We start from the raw sequence: 22,292 nt of genomic DNA on the forward strand, positions 1-22,292 counted from the left end.
TACATCGTTTCTACCAGCATGTTAAATGTGCAAGCAGAGGGGGAAAAAAAAACTCTGGAACACCTTTACTCCACACACAGAGATGCGTACAAAGCTCTCCCCCGCCCTCCATATGGCAAATCTGATCATAATTCTATCCTCCTGATTCCTGCTTACAAGCAAAAACTAAAGCAGGACGCACCAGTGACTCGTTCAATAAAGAAGTGGTCAGATGACGCAGATGCTAAACTACAGGACTGTTTTGCTAGCACAGACTGGAATATGTTCTGGGACTCTTCCGATGGCATTGAGGAGTACACCACATCAGTCACTGGCTTCATCAATAAGTGCATCGATGACGTCGTCCCCACAGTGACCGTACGTACAGAGGAATGCTAACTTGTGTCACTGGCATAGAGGGCGTTGGCGGAGCAGCCTGTCCCCCGTGCTCCGTGTTGGCCTCGGAGCCTCTCGGGACTGTGTGCCATGCTGTACCAGAGGGGCAGATTGGGAAAGAAAGGCAGACAGGTCAGGTCCATGTGGAGGGGTGGTCAGGTCAACTCCCTGTTCGTTCCTCTCCAGGAAGGATGAGACCATTCGTGCCTCCTCAAATTCCCTTCTTGCTTGACGGTGCCGTCGCTGCTGTGCCAGGTTCTTGGCAATGAATTCCCATTACTGTAGAGCTCTACGGGCCTGCTCATCCAATAGGTGATATTGTTCGTCAGCCTGTCGTTCCTCCTCAATCTGAAGCTCAATTTCCTCCAACGCTAGTAGGACAGCGGTCTGTGAATCGCTGAGGGCTAGTGAATGGCGGCTGCCATGGCCACTTCGAAAGGGGTATCCACTGGTCGAACTCACTCCGTCTAGAGTGCCTCGTCGATTTCCCATTAGTTAAGGGGTGAGCGGAGCCTGCCTCAGGAAGCTGGTCGACCTGTGCGGTGGGTGTTACCTCCTCCATAGGTTCTTCCTGTAGACCACTTTCCCGTCCCAAAGCAGTTTCCGGTCCTTGGCACGGAGGGGATGGTTGATGGCTGAAACGTACAGTTGATCGATCACCACTTTGAGCTCTGGTGGGCTTGCTCTTTGATGTGGGAAACTCGACCACATAATCCTTAAGATAACCAGGTGCTTGTCTGGTTCTTCTGGTGGTTGAGGATGAAACCAGGTGCTTGTCTGGTTCTTCTGGTGGTTGAGGATGAAACCAGGTGCTTGTCTGGTTCTTCTGGTGGTTGAGGATGAAACCAGGTGCTTGTCTGGTTCTTCTGGTGGTTGAGGATGAAACCAGGTGCTTGTCTGGTTCTTCTGGTGGTTGAGGATGAAACCAGGTGCTTGTCTGGTTCTTCTGGTGGTTGAGGATGAAGCCTTCCTTGTTGCTTTAGGCTTTGCTCCTGGATCTTTTATTTGTTCCAAGACTTTTCCCTCAGCTGCTTTCTTCCTCTCTCCTTCCTTCCAGTGGAGACAATTCTTCCTTCTCCATTTCCTTTTCACCTGTCTTTGGTTCAGTCATGATCCTGCTCAAAGGACCATTGAAAGATCAGTGGAATCTGTGTGGGGAGGAATGGATGAGACTGAGGCAGGAATTCCTTTAACCATAAAGTGGTATATTTACTGGGTAGTCTGTGCTGCATAACAAAGGAAACAGAATAACATGTATCCAATCAAATTGATAACATGTATACAATCAAATTCATAATCACAAAGATCAAATCATAACAATCATTCATTATTAACATAATTAGGGAATTCAACAAACCAGTTCATTAAGAAGTCAATAGGAATCATCCTTGAGTCATTTATGCACGTAACTATATATCATAATCATGAGAAGAATAATACAAACAGTGATCGGTTATTCAATCTATAATCCCCATTAGTTTCGTATCAGAATCGATCAGTTCAGCAAACGATGACGTTTCATATTTCACCCTTTCAAGTGTCTTCATATGTACATGTCATTACATATTAACCATATATCGATGGCATAACTGGCCTGTGATGATCCGTAGGGCCGTGATCATTGACCTTAGGTTTGAAGTGTGCGCTCCAAGCCGCTCTCCGCAGTAATAACTATAAACAATAACTGATGGTCCACTCTCCCGATCGCAAAAGATAGTTCAGATGAAAGGTAACAGATTTGGTGGACTTACGTGGATTCATGGACACACAGATCTTCTGGATTAGACGGAGTTAAGGAAGAGAAAGCAGCGAGATCGGGCGATGGAGATTTCCTTCTTTTATGGAGTTGAGATCTGTCGGACATTTCCACCTGACCTAATTAAAGCGCCCCTGGCCAAGCTGAGTAAGTGGCCATGAATTAAAGGATTCTTCCACCAACTCCATGGGCCTTTTCTACAGTATTTCAGATTGTAACTTTAAACCACATTTGTTTCTAATACACAACTAATTTTCACCTGCCACAGTTCATGTGCAGCAGAATTCCATGAAAAAGGAAATCATTATTTGGAGATAATCATTTACAGAATAAACAAAATCAGGAACAAGCACTTTGATTGGTTAAAAAGAATAGCGTTTACCCTCAGTGTTTTAAATATATTTTTGTATCTCTTCTTAAATCCACCCTCCTCTCAGTAATCCATCTTCAGGGAGAAGTGACACCATAAGAACAAGACCGTTGATGTTCTCCATGGTTGTGTTGACGGTGGGAGGCCTGAGGGGCGGGTCATCAGTCACGGACTTCCTCACTCCAACTGGCGGAGATGTTCTCATTAAGAAAGAGCACACAGTAGAGTAGGAGGTAGATAGATACAGTAGCTGTTCCCTCTGAGATCGTCTACATTACCGTCAGCAACTGCAGACCAACTGATCAGACCTACAAACCACGTTTCTTCCTAAATTACTACTCATTATGATTAGATCGGTCAGTCTGCAGCTGCCGGCAGCAACGTAGTTGGCCTCAAACACGCACTACGTGAAGTAATCTAGCTTGCTGCCGATGGTCTTGCAGCCCTTGACGGAGAAGATCTTCTCGCTCTTTGGGAAATAGAGCAAGTCTCTGGCCATCTTGTCGACCACGTCCTGGTTGGGCTCCAGGCCCTTGGCGGACATCTCTGCCATGCCACACAGCAGCACGTGTCTGTACTCCAGAGGCAGGAAGGGGACAAAGAAGTCAACTAGGTTCTTCTCTATCAGACTAGAGTGCCACAACCCACCTACACAGAGAAAGGGAGGGAGGGACACAGTCATGAGATGGGCAAAAATAAGCTACCACCAATTGCTTACCTAATCCTCTCAGATGTACACAAGTGCCTAGGGGATAAGGATAGTCATAAGATGGGCAGGGGCAAGAAAGGCAGATGGACAGAATATAGATATCACAGGTAATCTTTGTATTGAAGGTCTGAAAAGACTCCAATAACATCCCCAGTCTTCTAACCCCAGGCTTGGTAGCATAAAGGAGAGAATCTTGACCTTAGAGAAACATGTGCATGATTTGTTAAATATAAAAAAGAGTTACCAAAGTTCATAAGTTAAGCTTCAGCCCTAAAGAAGGACAGCAAAGAGGTGGCTTACTCTTCTTGTTGTTGAACAAGGACAGGGAGAGATCTGGTTCTAAGTCATGCAATTGTATCTCCTCTCTGTCTCGACCTGCTTTCCAGAATTCCAGGGCCACCTGTGCGAAGTTCTCTATTCCAGCGTTGCTATGGAGATGAGCAAAACAAACTAGTAGATATTAAAGTTTCACTATGCAGAAATGTCCTTGTTGCTAAAACTCTAATAGTTTGTCTAATTTCAGTTTATGTGACAAAATAAGCTAGTAGATAATCACTGTACCATCTAAACTACTGTGAAATATATTTTCTTCAACTAATAATATTGTTGTTTCAGCTGTTTGAAGCTGGTGTAAAAAAAATGAGTAAAAGTAAAAAGACAAAAACAAAACTTAAGAATGGGAAGCATAGAAATTGAGCACATAACTGACCTACTCCTTCTTAGACTTGGTTTCAAGTAGAATGATGGCTCTATTACTCACATTTCTATGTGAATTTGGTCAGGTTGCCCATAAAAATTGTGTATTGCCATTTTAAGCTGGGTTCAACTTTCTTTTTCTTCCTCACTGGTCCGGACATGGGGTAGTTTCTAAATGCATTAGGTTCATGTGTGGTGATTTTATTTGCTAAATAAAAAATCTGAAGTAATTGAACTTTAGTTTTGGGAGCCATAGCTAAAAGTCAGCTGTCAATCAAATAAGTAAAACCATGGTCACTACAACGAGTCGTTAAGTTGTGAGAAAGATAAGATCATGGATGACTACTATATTTGACTGTAAATCCAGAATTTAAAAAATACAAAAGTCTCCAAAAGTAACACATGAATTCTTATCACACAGTGCTGGTCTGTCTGGCCTACCTGAGGAAGATGAAGATGGCTTGGCGGTATGAGACCCCATCCAGATATTCGTAGTAATCCAGGTAGGGCTTTATACAGTCAATCAGGCCAGGGATCATCTTTTCCATCTCGTCAAAGATGAACATGGAACGTGGGCAGTTGGTGACGTTGCCTTTGACCCACTGCTGCAGCTGAGACTGGGGGATGGTCACAGCAGTAAAAACACAGGCTTATCTACAGCAGTGAAGATAGCTTACAGGAAAGCCACAAAATATATATTTTTTAATTCAGATATACATTACCAGTCAAAAGTTTGGACACACCCACTCATTCCACGTTTTTCATTTCTTTACTATTTTCTACATTGTAAAATAATAGTGAAGACTATGAAAACTATGAAATAACACATATGGAATCATGTGGTAACCAAAATAGTGTTAACCTCTCTTGGGTAGGGGGCAGTATTTTGACGTCCGGATGAAAAGCGTGCCCAACGTAAACTGCCTGTTACTCAGGCCCGGAAGCTGGGATATGCATATAATTGCTAGATTTGGATAGAAAACACTCTAAAGTTTCTAAAACTGTTAGAATTGTGTCTGTGAGTATAACAGAACTGATATGGAAGGCGAAACCCCCAGGACAAACTATCCCTCCCCCAAAACAAATTCATCCTACCACTATTTTCAACGGCTATCACTTTTATTATAAGGCCAAGTTCTCCCAGATTGCAGTTCCTAGGGCTTCCACTAGATGTCAACAGTCTTTAGAAAGAGTTTCAGGCTGGTTTTTGGAAAAATGAGCAAGAAATTGTAGTTTTTCTAGGTGGCTCCCATTTTGGCTGTAGTGTTTCCATGCGCGTGGAAGAGAGCGCCTTTGGTATTTTTCTCCAGTAATAACAATAACGATTCTCCGTCTTAAATTTTAACGTTTATTTACGTATTAGGGTACCTAAGGTTTGATTATAAAAGTTGTTTGACTTGTTTGGAAAAGTTTATTAGTAACGTTTGGGATTAATTTTGTATGCATTTTGATGGAGCGAAACTGGGTGGATTATTGACTGAAGCACACCCGCTAAACTGAGTTTTTATGTATATAAAGGACATTATCGAACCAGGACCTTTTGAAGTGCCAACAGAAGAAGATCATCAAAGGTAAGGCATTTTCTATATCGCTATTTCTGACTTTCGTGTCGCACCTGCCTGGATGAAATATGTTTTTCATGGTTTTGTATGCGGGGCGCTGTCCTCAGATAATCGCATGGTGTGCTTTCGCCGTAAAGCCTTTTTGAAATCTGACACAGTGGCTGGATTAACAAGAAGTTAAGCTTTATTTTGATGACGTTACCGTCCCACCTGCCCATAAGAAGTTAAACAAATCCAAATATATTTTATATTTGAGATTCTTCAAAAGAAGCCACCATTTGCCTTGACAGCTTTGCACACTCTTGGCATTCTCTCAACCAGCTTCACTTGGAATGCGTTTCCAACAGTCTTCGAGTTCCTACATATGCTGAGCACTTGTTGATTGCTTTATCTTCACTCTGCGGTCCAACTCATCCCAAACCATCTCAATTGATTTGAGGATGGGTGATTGTGGAGGCCAGGTCATCTGATGCAGCACTCCATCACGATCCTTCTTGGTCAAATAGCCCATATCGCTGCAGAATGCTGTGGTAGCCATGCTGGTTGTGTGCCTTGAATTCAAAATATATCACAACAGTGTCACCAGCAAAGCACCCCCAGACCATCACACCTCCTCCATGCTTCACGGTGGGAACTACACATACAGATATCATCCATTCACCTACTCTGCATCTCACAAAGACATCTCACATTGCTTGTGTTTCTTGGCCCAAGCAAGTCTCTTCTCATTTTTGTCCTTTGGTCGTGGTTTCTTTGCAGAAATTTGACCACGAAGGCCTGATTCACGCAGTCTCCTCTGAACAGTTGACGTTGAGATGTGTCTGTTACTTGAACTCTGTGAAGCATTTATTTGGGCTGCAATTTCTGTGGCTGGTAACTCTAATGAACTTATCCTCTGCAGCAGAGGTAACTCTGGGTCTTCCATTCCGGTGGCGGTCCTCATGAGAGCCAGTTTCATCATCGCGCTTGATGTATTTTGCGACTGCACTTGAAGAAACTTTCAAAGTTCTGGAAATGTTCCGTATTGACTGACCTTCATGTCTTAAAGTAATGACGGACTGTCGTTTCTCTTTGCTTATTTGAGCTGTTCTTTTTAACAAAGTTTATTTAGATTTGTTTAACACATTGGTTACTACATGATTCCATTTTATTTCATAGTTTTGATGTCTTCACTATTATTCTACAATATAGAAAATAGTTGTTTTTAAAAAACGTGGAATGAGTAGGTGTGTCCAAACTTTTGACTGATACTGTACATTCCCTATCATATAGAACCCTCAAATCCAAATCTGGACCTTGAAGCCAGTTCCACTGCTTTTTCTTTTTCATTCTTCCCATCTAACCAGGGACTGATTTAGACCTGGGACACCATGTGGGTGCAATTAATTACCAGGTAGATCAGAAAACCAACAGTACTCCAGACCTTGTAGGGTAAGATTTGAATTCCACAGGTTCTTTTTTTTTTTTTACAGCCTAATTCTCCATTGAGAATTTCCCTGCCACGGTTACTGGGGAATACATTTCAATATAACAAAATACTTAAAAAAGAAGGACCAAGGCACTCTTCATATAATGGCCAAGGCACTCTTCATTTGTATGGCATGTTCAATAGAAACAAGGTTTAAAAAATCCGACGCGTCTCGGCTGCATGGCCTTCGTCAGGGAGTACAAAGAAATAATAGAATGTCCTCTTTTGAACAGCTTTTCCAATTAACCCTAATTTGAAGAGGGAGTGGTTACAGAATTGATTGGACACACCTAGTATGCAATACTATACACATTAAAAAGTGAAATACTGTACTTGTTTAACCTTGTAGTTCTCAAGCTGACCCCGATGAGGGAAGTGACGTGTAAAGTCAAGCTGATGGACGAAACTGCTGGCCATGCCCTCCTTGTAGACGTTTTCAGCTATCAACTGGCTGACTAAGTTCTTCCCTGTGCCACTCCAGCCATGTAGAGAGAGCACCAGGGGCTTTTTAGGATTTTTATTGTTCATGAAACCCGTTACAGCTTTCTGGATGACTCTGGAGGCAACATGTTGACCAAACAGCTTCTGATCTAGGGCCACTTCCAAACCTGATGACAGGGAAGGAGTTGATTATTAGTGTCAATCAATGGGACATGTGCTACGAATGCACCACCATTATTTCTATACTAATTATAGGTGGTTATCTTAATAAAGTGATTAGTTATGCATGTATGGCACAGCTGCTAAGTAGGCTAGCGGTGCACGAGTTAGCTGTTTGTTCACTCGCACCCGCCCGCCCGCAATTGCTAATAACCCATGCACAACCACCCGACTGTCATGACTTTCCCTCATGGGTGAGGATCAAAGATGGCAGACCCCCCCCCCCCCACCACCAGAGAGGAAGAAGAGGGGGAGTGGGGCCGGTTGTATGACTTTAACGACTGGTCGAAAACTCTCTCCCTCTTACACTGCAGTATGGAGAAGTCAAAAATCCTTTGTGTGTAGACACTCTTGCCAAAACTTCAAACATCAAAAGATTGGACAATGGAACATTAGCTTTAATATTCAAACGTCTGGAATGGTTGATGTGGACCCAAACAATAATTCTATCATATCCTTTGTTGTTTTGTAATATCATTAAGGAGGGTAAAACTAAATAACGGTATCTCTAAAGGGTGTACACATTCCAGTTAGATTTACATCTGTTGTAAAACATATGATTAAATATGAAACTATTTCTGAGAAGATAAAATGTGATTTTAGCCTTCTAAATTAGATAATTGTTTTTCATATAAACTTTGCCAAGTCAGTAACCACGCCCACGTGAGCACAGACATTATGCCAAAAGGATGGAACGCCCCTTTTGCCAGAGTGCTTATAAAGTAGTCCTAACGAAATTTACATTAGACCAAGCCGGCGGACGGTGTAAACCGGATGTCACGTAATGGTTAAAACTACAAGACCAGTATACGAAGGTGAAGACGAGACTACACATTCACAGTCAGCAGCTGAAGTCAGAAGTTTACATAGACTTAGGTTGGAGTCATTAAAACTAGTTTTTCAACCACTCCACACATTTCTTGTTAACAAACTAGTTTTGGCAAGTCGGTTAGGACATCTACTTTGTGCATGACACAAGTAATTATTTACAGAGATTGTTTCACTGTGTTACAATTCCAGGGGGTCAGAAGTTTACATACACTAAGTTGACTGTGCCTTTAAACAGCTTGGAAAATTCCAGAAAATTATGACATGGCTTTAGAAGCTTCTGATAGGCTAATTGACATAATTTGAGTCAATTGGAGGTGTACCTGTGGATGTACTTCAAGGCCAACCTTCAAACTCGATGTCAAGCAGAGGCACCATGGGAACATCAAAAGAAATCAGCCAAGACTTCAGAAAAAAAATTGTAGACATCCACAAGTCTGGTTCATCATTGGGAGCAATTTCCAAGGTACCACGTTCATCTATACAAACAATAGTACGCAAGTATAAACACCATGGGACCATGCAGCCGTCATACTGCTCAGGAAGGAGAAGCGTTCTGTCTCCTAGAGATGAACGTACTTTGGTGCGAAAAGTGCAAATCAATTACAGAACAGCAAAGGACCTTGTGAAGATGCAGGAGGAAACAGGAACCAAAGTATCTATATCCACAGTAAAACAAGTCCTATATCAACATAACCTGAAAGGCCACTCAGCAAGGAAGAAGCCACTGCTCCAAAACTGCCATAAAAAAGCCAGACTACGATTTGCAACTGCACACGAGGACAAAGATCGTACTTTTTGGAGAAATGTCCTCTGGTGTGATGAAACAAAAATAGAACTGTTAGGCCATAATGGCCATCGTTATGTTTGGAGGAAAAAGGTGGAGGCTTGCAAGCCGAAGAACACCATCCCAACCGTGAAGCACGGGGATGGCAGCATCATGTTGTGGGGGTGCATTGCTGCAGGAGGGACAGATGCACTTCACAAAATAGATGGCATCATGAGGCAGGAAAATTATGTGGATATATGGAAGCAACATCAAGACATCAGTTAGGAAGTTAAAGCTTGGTCGCAAATGGGTCTTCCAAATGGACAATAACCCCAAGCATACTACCAAAGTTGTGGCAAAATGGCTTAAGGACAACACTGTCAAGGTATTGGAGTGGCCATCACAAAGCCCTGACCTCAATCCTATAGAAAATTTGTGGGCAGAACTGAAAAAGCATGTGCGAGCAAGGAGGCCTACAAACCTGACTCAGTTACACCAGCTCTCTCAGGAGGAATGGGCCAAAATTCATCTAACTTATTGTGGGAAGCTTGTGGAAGGCTACCCGAAACGTTTGACCCAAGTTAAACAACTTAAAGGCAATGCTACCAAATACTAATTGAGTGTATGTAAACTTCTGACCCACTGGGAATGTAATAAAGCTGAAATAAATCACTCTCCGATTATTCTGACATTTCACATTCTTCAAACAAAGTGGTGATCCTAACTGACCTAAGACAGGGAATTTTTACTAGGATTAAAAATGTCAGGAATTGTGAAAAACTGAGTTTAAATGTATTTGGCTAAGGTGTATGTAAACTTCCGACTTCAACTATATATGTAAAATAGTCTAGGAAATTCAACCGTAGACAAGAACACCTCGTGGTACAGTTTTGTAGTATACATTCTAACTAACACTTCCAGAACAAAAGCCGACTACAACTACAAAGGACGTTGCGAACACTGGTGGACAACCAGAGACTTACACGACCAGAGTCTTACATCCCTCGAAAACCTCTCACAGAACATCGAGTTCTACAAAGGGATGACAGAGAAAGACATAGGCGTAAATATGTACATTGCAATTCTTGTCGAATGAGCGGTCGTTCATGTGCAAAGTATTCATATTCCCATGAGCATAGCTTACAAACGTCCCGATAGTTGAATTCCTTTGCCTCTCCCTTTCCCTCTCTTTTGAATCCGCCATATTGTGTTACAAGCCATCATATCGGTTTAGTCCACTAGGAACCTATCATTGCATTGTGTTAGTAACCAATAACTATGCTCTGTGTGTGTGTTTATGTATTTCTGTGTGATTTAGTTAGTAAATAAATAATTAAGCCAATTTGTATATCGCCGATTCATCATTTATGTTAGCGTTTGTGCAGATTTGAAGTCAACGACGTTCAAAATGAGACTAAAGTAAAAGTATAATTAATGACTAATATAATATCGAAATTCTGATATTCTAGAGTTAATTCGGGAAACAGTAACTCATTAAACAAACTTTTCCCGTGGTGCCCCGCGTTACTAATGAGTTAATTGTTGCATGATTAATATAATCAAGTAATAATTAAACGTTAGGTAATCGATTTGATAAAACAGCATGTCATCACAATGATAGTCACGACACGTGATAACGTGAAAATCTGAGGCCCGCACCCAACCCTAACATAGAAGCTGCGCTGTAGGCTACAGTCAGATGGTGGAACAATTTTTGTCAGGGGGTGCAGGATATTTTTTTGGCCTGATTTAGATAGTATGGGTATTCGAACACAGCTATAGCTAACATACTGTATACTACAATGAGTATATACACTACATACTATTAGTTCATTTTAGTATACTGTAAACGAACTGTATCCTTTCAGTTGAGTGTACTAGCTCTTTGCTTGTCTACCGGAAGTAGTTGTTGCTATGCAACCTCTTGCTAGCTAGTTGGCATAAAGTATTAGTTAGGCATTTTACGACGTCGGTGTGTTCTTCAATTCAATTTGGAGTTCCAGAGTGCCCATAAAATCAGAGCATTGTCAGCTTGTCCGTCTGTAAATTCTGACCGTTTCTCTCTCAGAGCGCACACTGGAAGCTTGGGCCGAAGAGTAGGGTTGATTTGAGCGTTCTGGCCTTACATCGGCAGTCAAGCACCCAAGCTAACGTTGGCTAGCTTGCTAGCTACTTCCAGACACAAATGAGACCACTCGGACCATTTTACTCGCCCTAGCAGAGCTGGTTAGGAAGTTGTCATGTTATCCATTGGTGACTAACTGTGCTCCTGGAAACAATTTATTTACGCTTTTTTACCAACGTTTACTGGCACCGCCCGTAAATTCATTATTCTGCGCTCTGGTACACTCAGATGAGAGTGCTCTGAAATCAGAGTAGATAGCTAGAGCGAATTCACGAAAGCACCCGAATGTCCATTGAGAACGCACAACAACTATACCATTTAGCTAAGAATGAGGGAACAATCAAGTCAATAAATGTTGGGTAGTTAGTTAGATAGCCTATAGTTAATATACTGGCAAGTTTGATGTATAAGTAGCCAACTAATGTTAGGTAGCTAGCTAACATACCAGTACATACTGCTGTAATGATATGCTATGTGGTTCGTAAGGACAGCGTAGCTAACAAATTGTCAGCCAACATAACATGTTAGGTAACTTATTTGAAAAGTCATTACATTGCTCAACATTTTCTTAACATTTGTCATAATTAGTTAAAGCAACAAATTTGTATCCGCTCTCGTTTTGCTTCAGCTGCATATTTTCCGCCATTTTCTTCAAATCTGAAAACGATGTGAAGCCACGCCCATTTCCTGAAGAATTGCATTATGGGCCCTAAAGTACAGAAAACGTGTCCTCTGCGTGTATACTTCATATTTTGGCAAATTTATTACGACATCCGGGAACTTTTGGCATAGTCGTACAGAGGCCCATTATCAGCAACCATCACTCCTGTGTTCCAATGGCACATTGTGTTAGCCTTTTAAAATCATAAACTTGGATTAGCCAACACAACGTGCCATTGGAACACAGGTGTGATGGTTGCTGATAATGGGCCTCTGTACGCCCATGTAGATATTCAATTAAAAATCAGCCATTTCCAGCTACAATAGTCATTTACAACAATAACAATGTGTACACTGTATTTCTGATCAATTTGATGTTATTTTAATGGACAACAAATATGTGCTTTTCTTTCAAAAACAAGGACATTTCTAAGTGACCCCAAACTTTTGAACGGTAGTGTAGCTAGCTAGCTACTACAGCCAGCTCATCTCAAGTCTCTAGCTACAGAGTCTGTTGTGTGTATGGAAATGTTTTGTAGCCTTTTTGTCCCGTTTCAAACTAACTTGGCTAGTTTTCGCCAGTTGATGTACCATTAGCTAGCCAAAAGTTGGCTAACTTTACCTGGCTAGCTCACAAACTTTAGATATTATTTGTCTCAATCACACTAGACCTGAATTAAACGATGAAACCAGCGGCCAAACGATTTTAGACTATTTTTATTAGAGTCAGTTTAGCAATGTAACATTATTGATCTGTCAGTTTCCCTAGCTAATTCCCTACTTTTCAAACAGACACGGTATGAACAGACTACACTGTCATCGTGAACGGTCAGTGATGATGATGAATGGATAAAGATATCTTTGAATGCACAGTCATGTTCATATAATCTCAGACATAAATTACTAAAGTTTAAAATCATCCACAGAACATCCTACATGCCAATGAAACTGAATATCATGTAATTGCTCTGCTGGATGTGGAAAACACAAAAGGGGACATATTTGCATATGTTACGATCTTGTGAAGGCTGGCTATATTCTGGCAAAGAGTATATTATTTTATCTCGGCATGTCGACAGATTCTCCCTTATCCCTGGTTTTGTTTGCTTGGAAATGTTGATACTGGAGACTTATCAGAAGAAACTGTAACCTAGCATTTATAGCGGCTAAGAAACGCGTCGCCATTCATTGGAAGGTTGGTTATCCTACCAGAATGTCACAATGGATGGCAAATGTCAAGATGTATCACTAGATTTGATTTATTACAAGATTAAGGGTCTACTGTGCAACATTCATAAGGTCTGGGTGCCTTATATGGAATAGCCTACTGTATGACAAAAGGGCTCCATTTAATTTACTTTAGTCGAGCAGTCATAAATAGATACATTTTTTTCATGGCCCAAGAGACACCTGTGTGATTTGCGAATGCCTCAGTGGACTAATCCATTGACGAGGCCGCGAGGATGCCACGGTTCAAGAATATGGGGATTGTGGCTCAGATGCACAAGGCACGTCTCTCTCCAGAATGCACTCTCTTCTGCCATTTTGTGGGCATTCATTGTTTCGTAACTTCATTGTGTGCATTGTTTGCTGTGTATCAATTCCCCATTACATAAACTCAGCAAAAAAAGAAACGTCCTCTCACTGTCAACTGCGTTTATTTTCAGCAAACTTAACATGTGTAAATATTTGTATGAACATAAGATTCAACAGACAAACTGAACAAGTTCCACAGACATGTGACTAACAGAAATGGAATAACGTGTCCCTAAACAAAGGGGGGGGGGGGGTCAAAATCTAAAGTAACAGTCAGTATCTGGTGTGGCCACCAGCTGCATTAACCTCTTGAAGCTAAGGGGCAGTATTTTTATGTTTGGAAAAATAAGGTTCCCAAAGTAAACGGCCTATTTCTCAGGCCCAGATGCTAGAATATGCATATAATTGACAGATTAGGATAGAAAACACTAAAGTTTCCAAAACTGTCAAAATATTGTCTGTGAGTATAACAGAACTGATTTTGCAGGCGAAAACCTGAGGAAATCAACCAGGAAGTGCCTTTTATTTGGAAAAATCCCTGTTCCATTGCCTGCCTTTCCTCCATTTAAAGGGATATCAACCAGATTCATTTTCCCAAGGCTTCCACAGGGTGTGACCAGTCTTTAGACATAGTTTCAAGCTTTTATTCTGAAAAATGAGCGAGATTTATCAAATCGAGTCAGTGGAATGCCAGATGTCCTTTGATTAGTTCATGCGCGCGAAGTGGTAGCTCGATATTTCCTTTCTCTCTTGTATTTAATAGTTTACCGTCCGGTTTAAATATTATCGATTATTTATGTTAAAAACAACCTGAGGATTGATTATAAAAAACATTTGACATGTTTCTACGAACTTTACAGAAACTATTTGGAATTTGTGTCTGCCCTTCATGACTAGCACGAGCCTGTGGATTACTGAACATAACGCGCCAACCAAATGGAGGTTTTTGGATATAAAAATAATCTTTATCAAACAAAAGGAACATTTATTGTTTAACTGGGACTCTCGTGAGTGCAAACATCTGAAGATCATCAAAGGTAAGCGATTAATTGTATTGCTTTTCTGACCAATCTACATTGCTGCTAGCTGTTTGTAATGTTTTGTCTAGTGATCGATAAACTCACACAAATGCTTGGATTGCTTTCGCTGTAAAGTGTAACGGATGTGAAATGGCTAGCTAGTTAGCGGGTACGCGCTAGTAGCGTTTCAATCAGTTACGTCACTTGCTCTGAAAACCTAGATATAGTGTTGCCCCTTGCTCTGCAAGGGCCGTGGCCTTTGTGGAGCGATGGGTAACGATGCTTCGTGGGCGACCGTTGTTGATGTGTGCAGAGGGTCCCTGGTTCGCGCCCGTGTCGGGGCGAGGGGACGGTTTAAAGTTATACTGTTACATTGATGCTGTTGACCCGGATCACTGGTTGCTGCGGAAAAGGAGGAGGTTGAAAGGGGGGTGAGTGTAACGGATGTGAAATGGCTAGCTAGTTAGCGGGTACGCGCTAGTAGCGTTTCAATCAGTTACGTCACTTGCTCTGAAAACCTAGATATAGTGTTGCCCCTTGCTCTGCAAGGGCCGCGGCTTTTGTGGAGCGATGGGTAACGACGCTTCGTGGGTGTCAGTTGTTGATGTGTGCAGAGGGTCCCTGGTTCGCGCCCGTGTCGGGGCGAGGGGACGGTTTAAAGTTATACTGTTACAAAAGCATATTTTCAAAATCTGACAACAGGTGAATTAACAACAAGCTAAGCTGTGTTTTGGTATATTGCACTTGTGATTTCATGAAATTAACTATTTAAAAAAATATATATATATTTGGCACTCTGCAATTCAGTGGATGTTGACGAAAATGATCCCGCTAAAGGGATCGGTGCGCCAAGAGGTTTTAAGTACTGCAGTGCATCTCCTCCTCATGGACTGCACCAGATTTGCCATTTCTTGCTGAGAGATGTTACCCCACTCTTCCACCTAGGCACCTCTAAGTTCCCTGACATTTCTGGGGGGGGAATGGCCCTAGCCCTCACCCTCCGATCCAACAGGTCCCAGACGTGCTCAATGGGATTGAGATCCGGGCTCTTCGCTGGCCATGGCAGAACACCGACATTCCTGTCTTGCAGGAAATCACGCACAGAACGAGAAGTATGGCTGGTGGCATTGTCATGTTAGGGTGGCAATGTCATGCTGGAGTGGTCATGTCAGGATGAGCCTGCCGGAAGGGTACCACATGAGGGAGGACGAGGTCTTCCCTGTAACGCACAGCGTTGAGATTGCCTGCAATGACAAGCTCAGTCTGATGATGCTGTGACACACTGCCCCAGACCATGACTGATCCCGCTCCAGAGTACAGGCCTCGGTGTAACGCTCATTCCTTCGACGATAAACGCGAATCCGCCATCACCCCTGGTGAGACAAAACCGCGACTCGTCAAAGAGCACTTTTTGCCAGTCCTATCTGGTCCAGCAACGGTGGGTTTGTTGTGCCTATAGGCAACGTTGTTGCCGGTGATGTCTGGTGAGGACCTGCCTTACAACAGGCCTACAAGCCCTCAGTCCAGCCTATCTCAACCTATTGCGGACAGTCTGAGCACTGATGGAGGGATTGTGTTCCTGGTGTAACTCGGGCAGTTGTTGCCATCCTGTACCTGTCCCGCAGGTGTGATGTTCAGATGTACCGATCCGGTGCAGATGTTGTTACACATGGTCTGCTACTGCGAGGACGCTCAGCTGTCCGTTCGGTCTCCCTATAGCGCTGTGTTAGACGTCTCACAGTACGGACATTGCAATTTATTGCCCTGGCCACCTGTGCAGTCCTCATGCCTCCTTGTAGCATGCCTAAGGCACGTTCACGCAGATGAGCAGGGACGCTGGCATCTTTCTTTTGGTGTTTTTCAGAGTCAGTAGAAAGGCCTCTTTAGTGTCCTAAGTTTTCAGAACTGTGACCTTAATTGCCTACTGTCTGTAAGCTTTAAGTGACTTAACGACCGTTCCACAGGTGCATGTTCATTAATTGTTTATGGTTCATTGAACAAGCATGGGAAACAGTGTTAAAACCCTTTACAATGAAGATCTGTGAAGTTATAGGGCGGCAGGTAGCCTAGTGGTTAGAGCGTTGGACTAGTAATCGAAAGGTTGCAAGATCAAATCCCCGAGCTGACAAGGTAAAAATCTGTCGTTCTGCCCCTGAACAAGGCTGTTAACTCACTGTTCCTAGGCCGTCATTGAAAATAAGAATGTGTTCTTAACTGACTTGCCTAGTTAAATAAAAGGTAAAATACATTTGGATTTTTACAAATTATCTTTCAAATACAGGGTCCTGAAAAAGGGACGTTTCTTTTTTTGCTGAGTTTACATTACATTAGTAGCCTACATTTAATGTTAATTCCCTTAATTTCTAATCTGCAACGTTTGTTTATGGTAATTTCTGTTAATGCATTCAATATTTTTATTAAAGTAATTTACCATTAGTTCTCATTGTCAGAGTGGACATGTGTTTTGCAGAACTCACAACCTATGCTACACTTGTGAGAAACAAGTTTGATTTATTTCATTACATTTACATCAATTTATTCATTGTCTTTTGTTTTAATGTTGAGTAAGGACGAGCACCTGATTACACATATAGAAGTAGGACTAGTCTACCTGGCCTGCACGCCATACTCACACCCACTCACATACTCACACCCACTAATGAGCTGTGGAGCTTCTCAAAGTAATTTTTTCTTCACCTCAAAACAGCAAGTAAACAAAGTCTGCTTTTACAATCAATTGTGAATGACAATAGGTTCTCAAAGTATTTGAACAATATTTCCAGCTCTCTCCCTTTCGATAACCACTCGGCATGAAAGGGAAAAATGTAATGCTCTGATCCAGTGGAAACATCATAAAATACCTGATTACTTCTTATCCCTTGCACAAAAAGCCTACAGCTGTGTCTGTCCAGAGATCACTGGCAATGGAAACTGAGGGCCCAGACTATTTTATACAATGACTCAAGTTTGCTAGCACAAGTTTTGGGGCAACCCAGTTGATAGTTGATACCATGTTTCAAGATCGTTGCAGACAAGCCATGCGTAGCAAATGTAATTTATATTATATTTATTTTCTACCTGCAGGCTGTAATGTGTGTATGTGTTGGCTTTATGTAGGTTATTATTACATAATTGGCAAATGGCAATAAAAGTTACTTTTATATTTGTATAATTTTAATTTAGATAGAATGTAGATTAACCACAGACTGATTTAGAGATAAAAAATACTATTATAAATTAAATGAACCCGTTCCACAAAATTGCATATGAAAATCATAACTGGCACGGAAATTGATAGAAATGGTAAGATAAATTGGCACTCCAAATGGAGAAGAATGCCGACCGCTGGTGTAGCCTATTACCGGCAACTTCAGGAGCATAACAGCAGAATCTGTGAAGGCCAGTAGGAGAAGGCGGGTCAGGAACAGTTTTTTTTAAATTCTGGTTAGGCTATCTTGTTTTCCGGCTCCCTTTGAGTAATTTATGTGTCTTCTTTTGTTTAACCTGTTTTGGAGACTGGTTTTTGTTCGGAATTTCAGATGACTGACTGCCCAAAGTAAACTTCCTGTTACTCAGGCCCAGAAGCTAGGATATGCATATACTTGATAGCATTGGATACACTCTGAAGTTTCTAAAACTGTTAAAATAATGTCTATGAGTATAACAGAACTGATATGGGAGGCAAAAACCAAAGGAAAATCAATACAGATTTTTTTCTTTGAGGTCACAGGTTATTTCAATGGTTGCCTATTAGATATACTAATAGATAGGACCCAGATTGCAGTTCCTATGGCTTCCACTAGTGTCAAAAGTCTTTAGAAAGGGTTTCAGGCTTGTTTTTTGAAAAAAGTAGTTTGAAGAACTCCAAGTAGTTTCTCATTAGAAAAGTGATCTTATTGGCACGTGAATGAGGTGCGCGCACTTCGTTATTTATCTTCCCTATTCAACATACTATTCTCCGTCTTAAATATTAATGTTTATTTAGATATTAGAGTACCTGAGGATTAATTAGAAACATCGCTTGGACGAACTTTACAGGTAACTTTTTGGATTCGTTTGTATGCATGTTGAAAGAGTGGATTACTGAGATCATTGGCCCCAACTAAACTGACTTTTTTTGGATATAAAGAAGGACTTTATCAAAACAAAACTACCATTCATTGTGCAGCTGGGACCCTTGGGATTGCAAACAGAGGAAGATGTTCAAAGGTAAGTGACTTATTTAATCGCCATTTGTGATTTTGTGACGCATGTGCTGGTTGAAAAAGTATGTTGGTGTGGGGCGCTGTCCTCAGATAATAGCATGGTATGCTTTCGCCGTAATGCCTTTTCGAAATCTGACAACGCGGTCAGACTAACAAGAAGTTAACCTTTTAATCAAACAGCGTGCTAAAAGCATCTGACTGGTTCAGTACATACAGTTGATTTTATTAAAACACATAGGGTGTGTCTATATATGGAAAAATACACATTTTAAAATTTCAATTAATAGATTGCTCAAAAGAAAAGACTACTCTTGGTTTATTGGGGACAGTCCTAGTAGAAATGGAGTAAATGAGCTATAGATGCCCAAAACCATTCTGAGGGAGGACCCCCTCTATGGCTATGCCCACCCACTTCTAAAACCAAAGTTGCACCCCTGATCTAAAACTATAGGAGGCATAGATTCAGTTGTTCCTAACTCACTTCACTAGTGCTAAACTGGTAGGCTTGCGCTACTGTTGCAGACATATGCGCAGATCAAACACATCTTTGGAACGCCAATTAAGGTGTTTAGATGTCCTTATAATTCGGAAGATACTCAGAAAACGAGGTGTTAATTTAGATTTTACGACGATTAACATAAGCATAGTATGGTGTTTACAAGACTATGGCATAATCTGCCTACTTACGTAATCAGTTTAATATCAAATTATTTCCGTGCATGTAAACGTTGCCTACTAGTTCTTATTGTCTACGCCGATCGATTTTTCTGCCCGTTCCAAAGCTTAGGTTTATGCACTAATGCCAGATAGCCTAAAATAAAAATGACAAACTTCTATGTAGCCTATAGATATGAACTACACAAGACTGCTACATTTATGGATTTAAGCTATCGTTTTCTCAAGCCGCCCGCCACCCACCCAATATTTAAAGTCAACCCTCGCATTCTAAAGTAGGCATATTGGTGAAGCTCGATGAGCAATTACAAGATTAAACATTTTAAAGGACTGACTGTCTACATGATCAAAGTCGAAGTAAACCACGTAACACATCAACCACTTAATATTTAGCTGTACACATACCTGTTGAATTAAAAGCAATCCATTTTGAATTGCACCTTTCATCGTATACATAATTGTACAATTTCCGCCCCACTGCTGCAACTCCCAAACCGAACACAAATGTGGTTGAGATTGGTTCTAACGCGTTCACAAAAACATTCGATATCAAAACATAAAATACGAAAAAGGTTTTGTATGTTGCTCTCATTTTCACTTCATATAAACATTTAGCTACCTAGTTTATAATTTAGGAGTGCAAAGACATTAGAAAAAGTGCAAGACAGCTATTTCCTCCTACGTAATCACTATGCGACACCAACACAGCAAAAACTAATTTGTAGCAAAATTGTCGTCACCAGGTATAATCCTGCGTTCACATCATAGTCGGAACTACGAAATTCGGAATATCCGAATTGCTAACTTGTTAAATTATACACGTGCAGCGTTCAATTAAACAAATCGGGCATTTCCGAGTTTCCTAGTTCCGACTAACATATGAGCGCGACATAATAAACAGCTACAAATGGCAAAATCCCGCCTATTTACACAATTTATCTATTTAAAATCGGATTTTAAACAATACTAACCACACCGCAAACCCTATGACTAACCTTAAATGAAGACATTTTATCTATGAATTTTTACGATATAGCCCATTTTGACTTTGCTGGTTGTCACTCGTTACCCCACAGCCAGAAAAAGATCACATTCAACATCGGCTACGTTCGAACATGGTTTGTCACATGGATGTCATTCGGCATTTCAAATTTAAAACCGCAAATTATATTCAAAAAGCATACAATGTTAAGGGCCTGAGGTGTTCCGACTGAGCCAGGGAGATGCAAGTAGCTAAGGAAGGACCACAATACCTTTACTTACTAAAAACAAGGATATGTTAAAAATAAATAATAAATAATTGCAACGCTTTTAATACATCTAGGAAATGTCCGCAAAAATAAACGTTACCACACCGATACTAAATGTTCAATGTACCTGCTCTGTTTTTATTAAGAGATCGTCTCTGGTATACAACATTCGTGAAAATAGTCAAACACATACCAACCGCTATGCTGGTACTGGATGGCATCAATCGTCGCAGTGACGTTCGACAGCAGAAAAAACAGTCGCATCTTTGGCAGTGTTTACTAGCTAGCTGTGTATATTTACCTAAACAAACTTGATTGCAGACTAGGTTAAGTAAAATTAGATACAAAATGGTATAGCCAAAACACCACCTGAGCGAGCCACAACTCTGTGGTTCGAGCTTCTTCTATGATATAATGGCGGTCCGTGCATGCCGCCACCTGTTGTGCTGTAGTGTGTAGTCAATCACGATTTACAACATTTCTAAATACTCCTTCCTAAATCAGTACTTTTGAGAAAATACAAAAAAGCCCTACACATCTATAAAAATTACTTTGATCTTACATTTGCCCTCAACTCTACCCAGTGGAACATTAATATCAATTATATCTATTTTCAAAGCTTTTTTGGCTAACTGGTCTACAATTACATTCCCTTCCACACCCGAATGTGCTGGGACCTTGCAGAATCTCACTAATACACCCATTCTCTCAATTCTCCTTAACATTAATATCTCCAATAGTAGGCCACTCCTATTAGATTTACCTGATGATAAACTATTCAACACAGACAGAGAATCTGAGCATACTGTAATGACCTGACTAGATCATAAAGGAACAATTGTCCAGACAGAGGCTTGAGTTTACGAATTGACGGTTTATTAACCCAACTTTACACAGGCTACTGTTTGGCTGTAGCCCACGCCAAATAAATTAAAGATAACCCACAAGCCAACCGTGACCTTCTCTTGTGAAGGCCAGACGTAAGAGAGAGAACAAAGGCTAAACCTGGTCTTAACTTCCAATGCTCCATCCCCCTGCCCAACCCCCCCACGCCACTCCGCCAACTGCCAGGATGCCCGGCATCAGAACATTCCAGGCATTCCCGTGATTGGCAGATAGCAGGTTGATTGGCATGTGTACTTACCAGTACCCTGCGAACACTGGGTACTGGTAAGTACCTCACAACCACCTCCTAGCCTAACACATAACACACAGCTGCCTGTGCGGGTCGCTACAATACTATAATTCTAACAGGTTGTATGTCCTCCACCCACTGGAGGGCAATTATTATCGGCAACAGTTCAACTGAGTATACTGAAAGTTAATCTCTTAGTCTTCTACATACCCGTATCTGCACATCAAATTCAGGAATGTAAACGACTGCTCCTGTGCGCCCATTATCTGGGTCCTTGGATCCATCTGTGAAAATAAGTTTTTAAAAAGCCTAAAAACTTCTACCAATGTAATTATCAACCAGTTTCCCTATATCATTGACTTCTGACCAATCTTTCCTTTTCTCTACCAAGGTTAGATCAACATCAGGATCTGGGAGTAACTATGGAAGAACATCCCCTATCACCACAGAAGGGACAGTCTCCAAATCCCTCAAACCACTCTCATGAGCAAGCT

At 41.3% G+C, this 22,292-nt stretch overlaps 1 protein-coding gene across 2 annotated transcripts; it reads right to left on the reverse strand.

Moving 5' to 3' along the window:
• Window positions 1–1,658: 1,658 nt before the first annotated feature.
• LOC120021805 (torsin-1A-like) lies at window positions 1,659–20,120 on the reverse strand. Of its 2 annotated transcripts, none has more exons than XM_038965659.1 (5): window positions 19,819–20,120; window positions 7,279–7,544; window positions 4,348–4,523; window positions 3,511–3,638; window positions 1,659–3,149 (listed from the first exon to the last, which is right to left on the reverse strand). In XM_038965659.1, exons 1-5 carry the CDS (start codon window positions 20,003–20,005, stop codon window positions 2,905–2,907), a joined length of 1,002 nt encoding a protein of 333 aa, XP_038821587.1. In that variant the 5' UTR covers window positions 20,006–20,120; the 3' UTR covers window positions 1,659–2,904. The 2 variants fall into 2 exon arrangements, with proteins under 2 accessions (XP_038821587.1, XP_038821586.1); XM_038965658.1 differs by having other exon boundaries at window positions 7,270–7,544.
• Window positions 20,121–22,292: the final 2,172 nt, after the last annotated feature.

This window comes from Salvelinus namaycush, chromosome 26, assembly GCF_016432855.1.
Source record: "Salvelinus namaycush isolate Seneca chromosome 26, SaNama_1.0, whole genome shotgun sequence".
Lineage (NCBI taxonomy): Eukaryota > Metazoa > Chordata > Actinopteri > Salmoniformes > Salmonidae > Salvelinus > Salvelinus namaycush.

Coding starts and splice junctions, on each gene's coding strand:
- LOC120021805 (XM_038965658.1), bottom strand. CDS start 20,005: ATGAGAGCAACATACAAAACCTTTTTCGTATTTTATGTTTTGATATCG. Junction 7,545..19,818: donor GATTGCTTTTAATTCAACAG/GTATGTGTACAG, acceptor CCCTGTCATCAG/GTTTGGAAGTGGCCCTAGAT. Junction 4,524..7,269: donor AGAACTACAAGGTTAAACAA/GTACAGTATTTC, acceptor ACCATCCCCCAG/TCTCAGCTGCAGCAGTGGGT.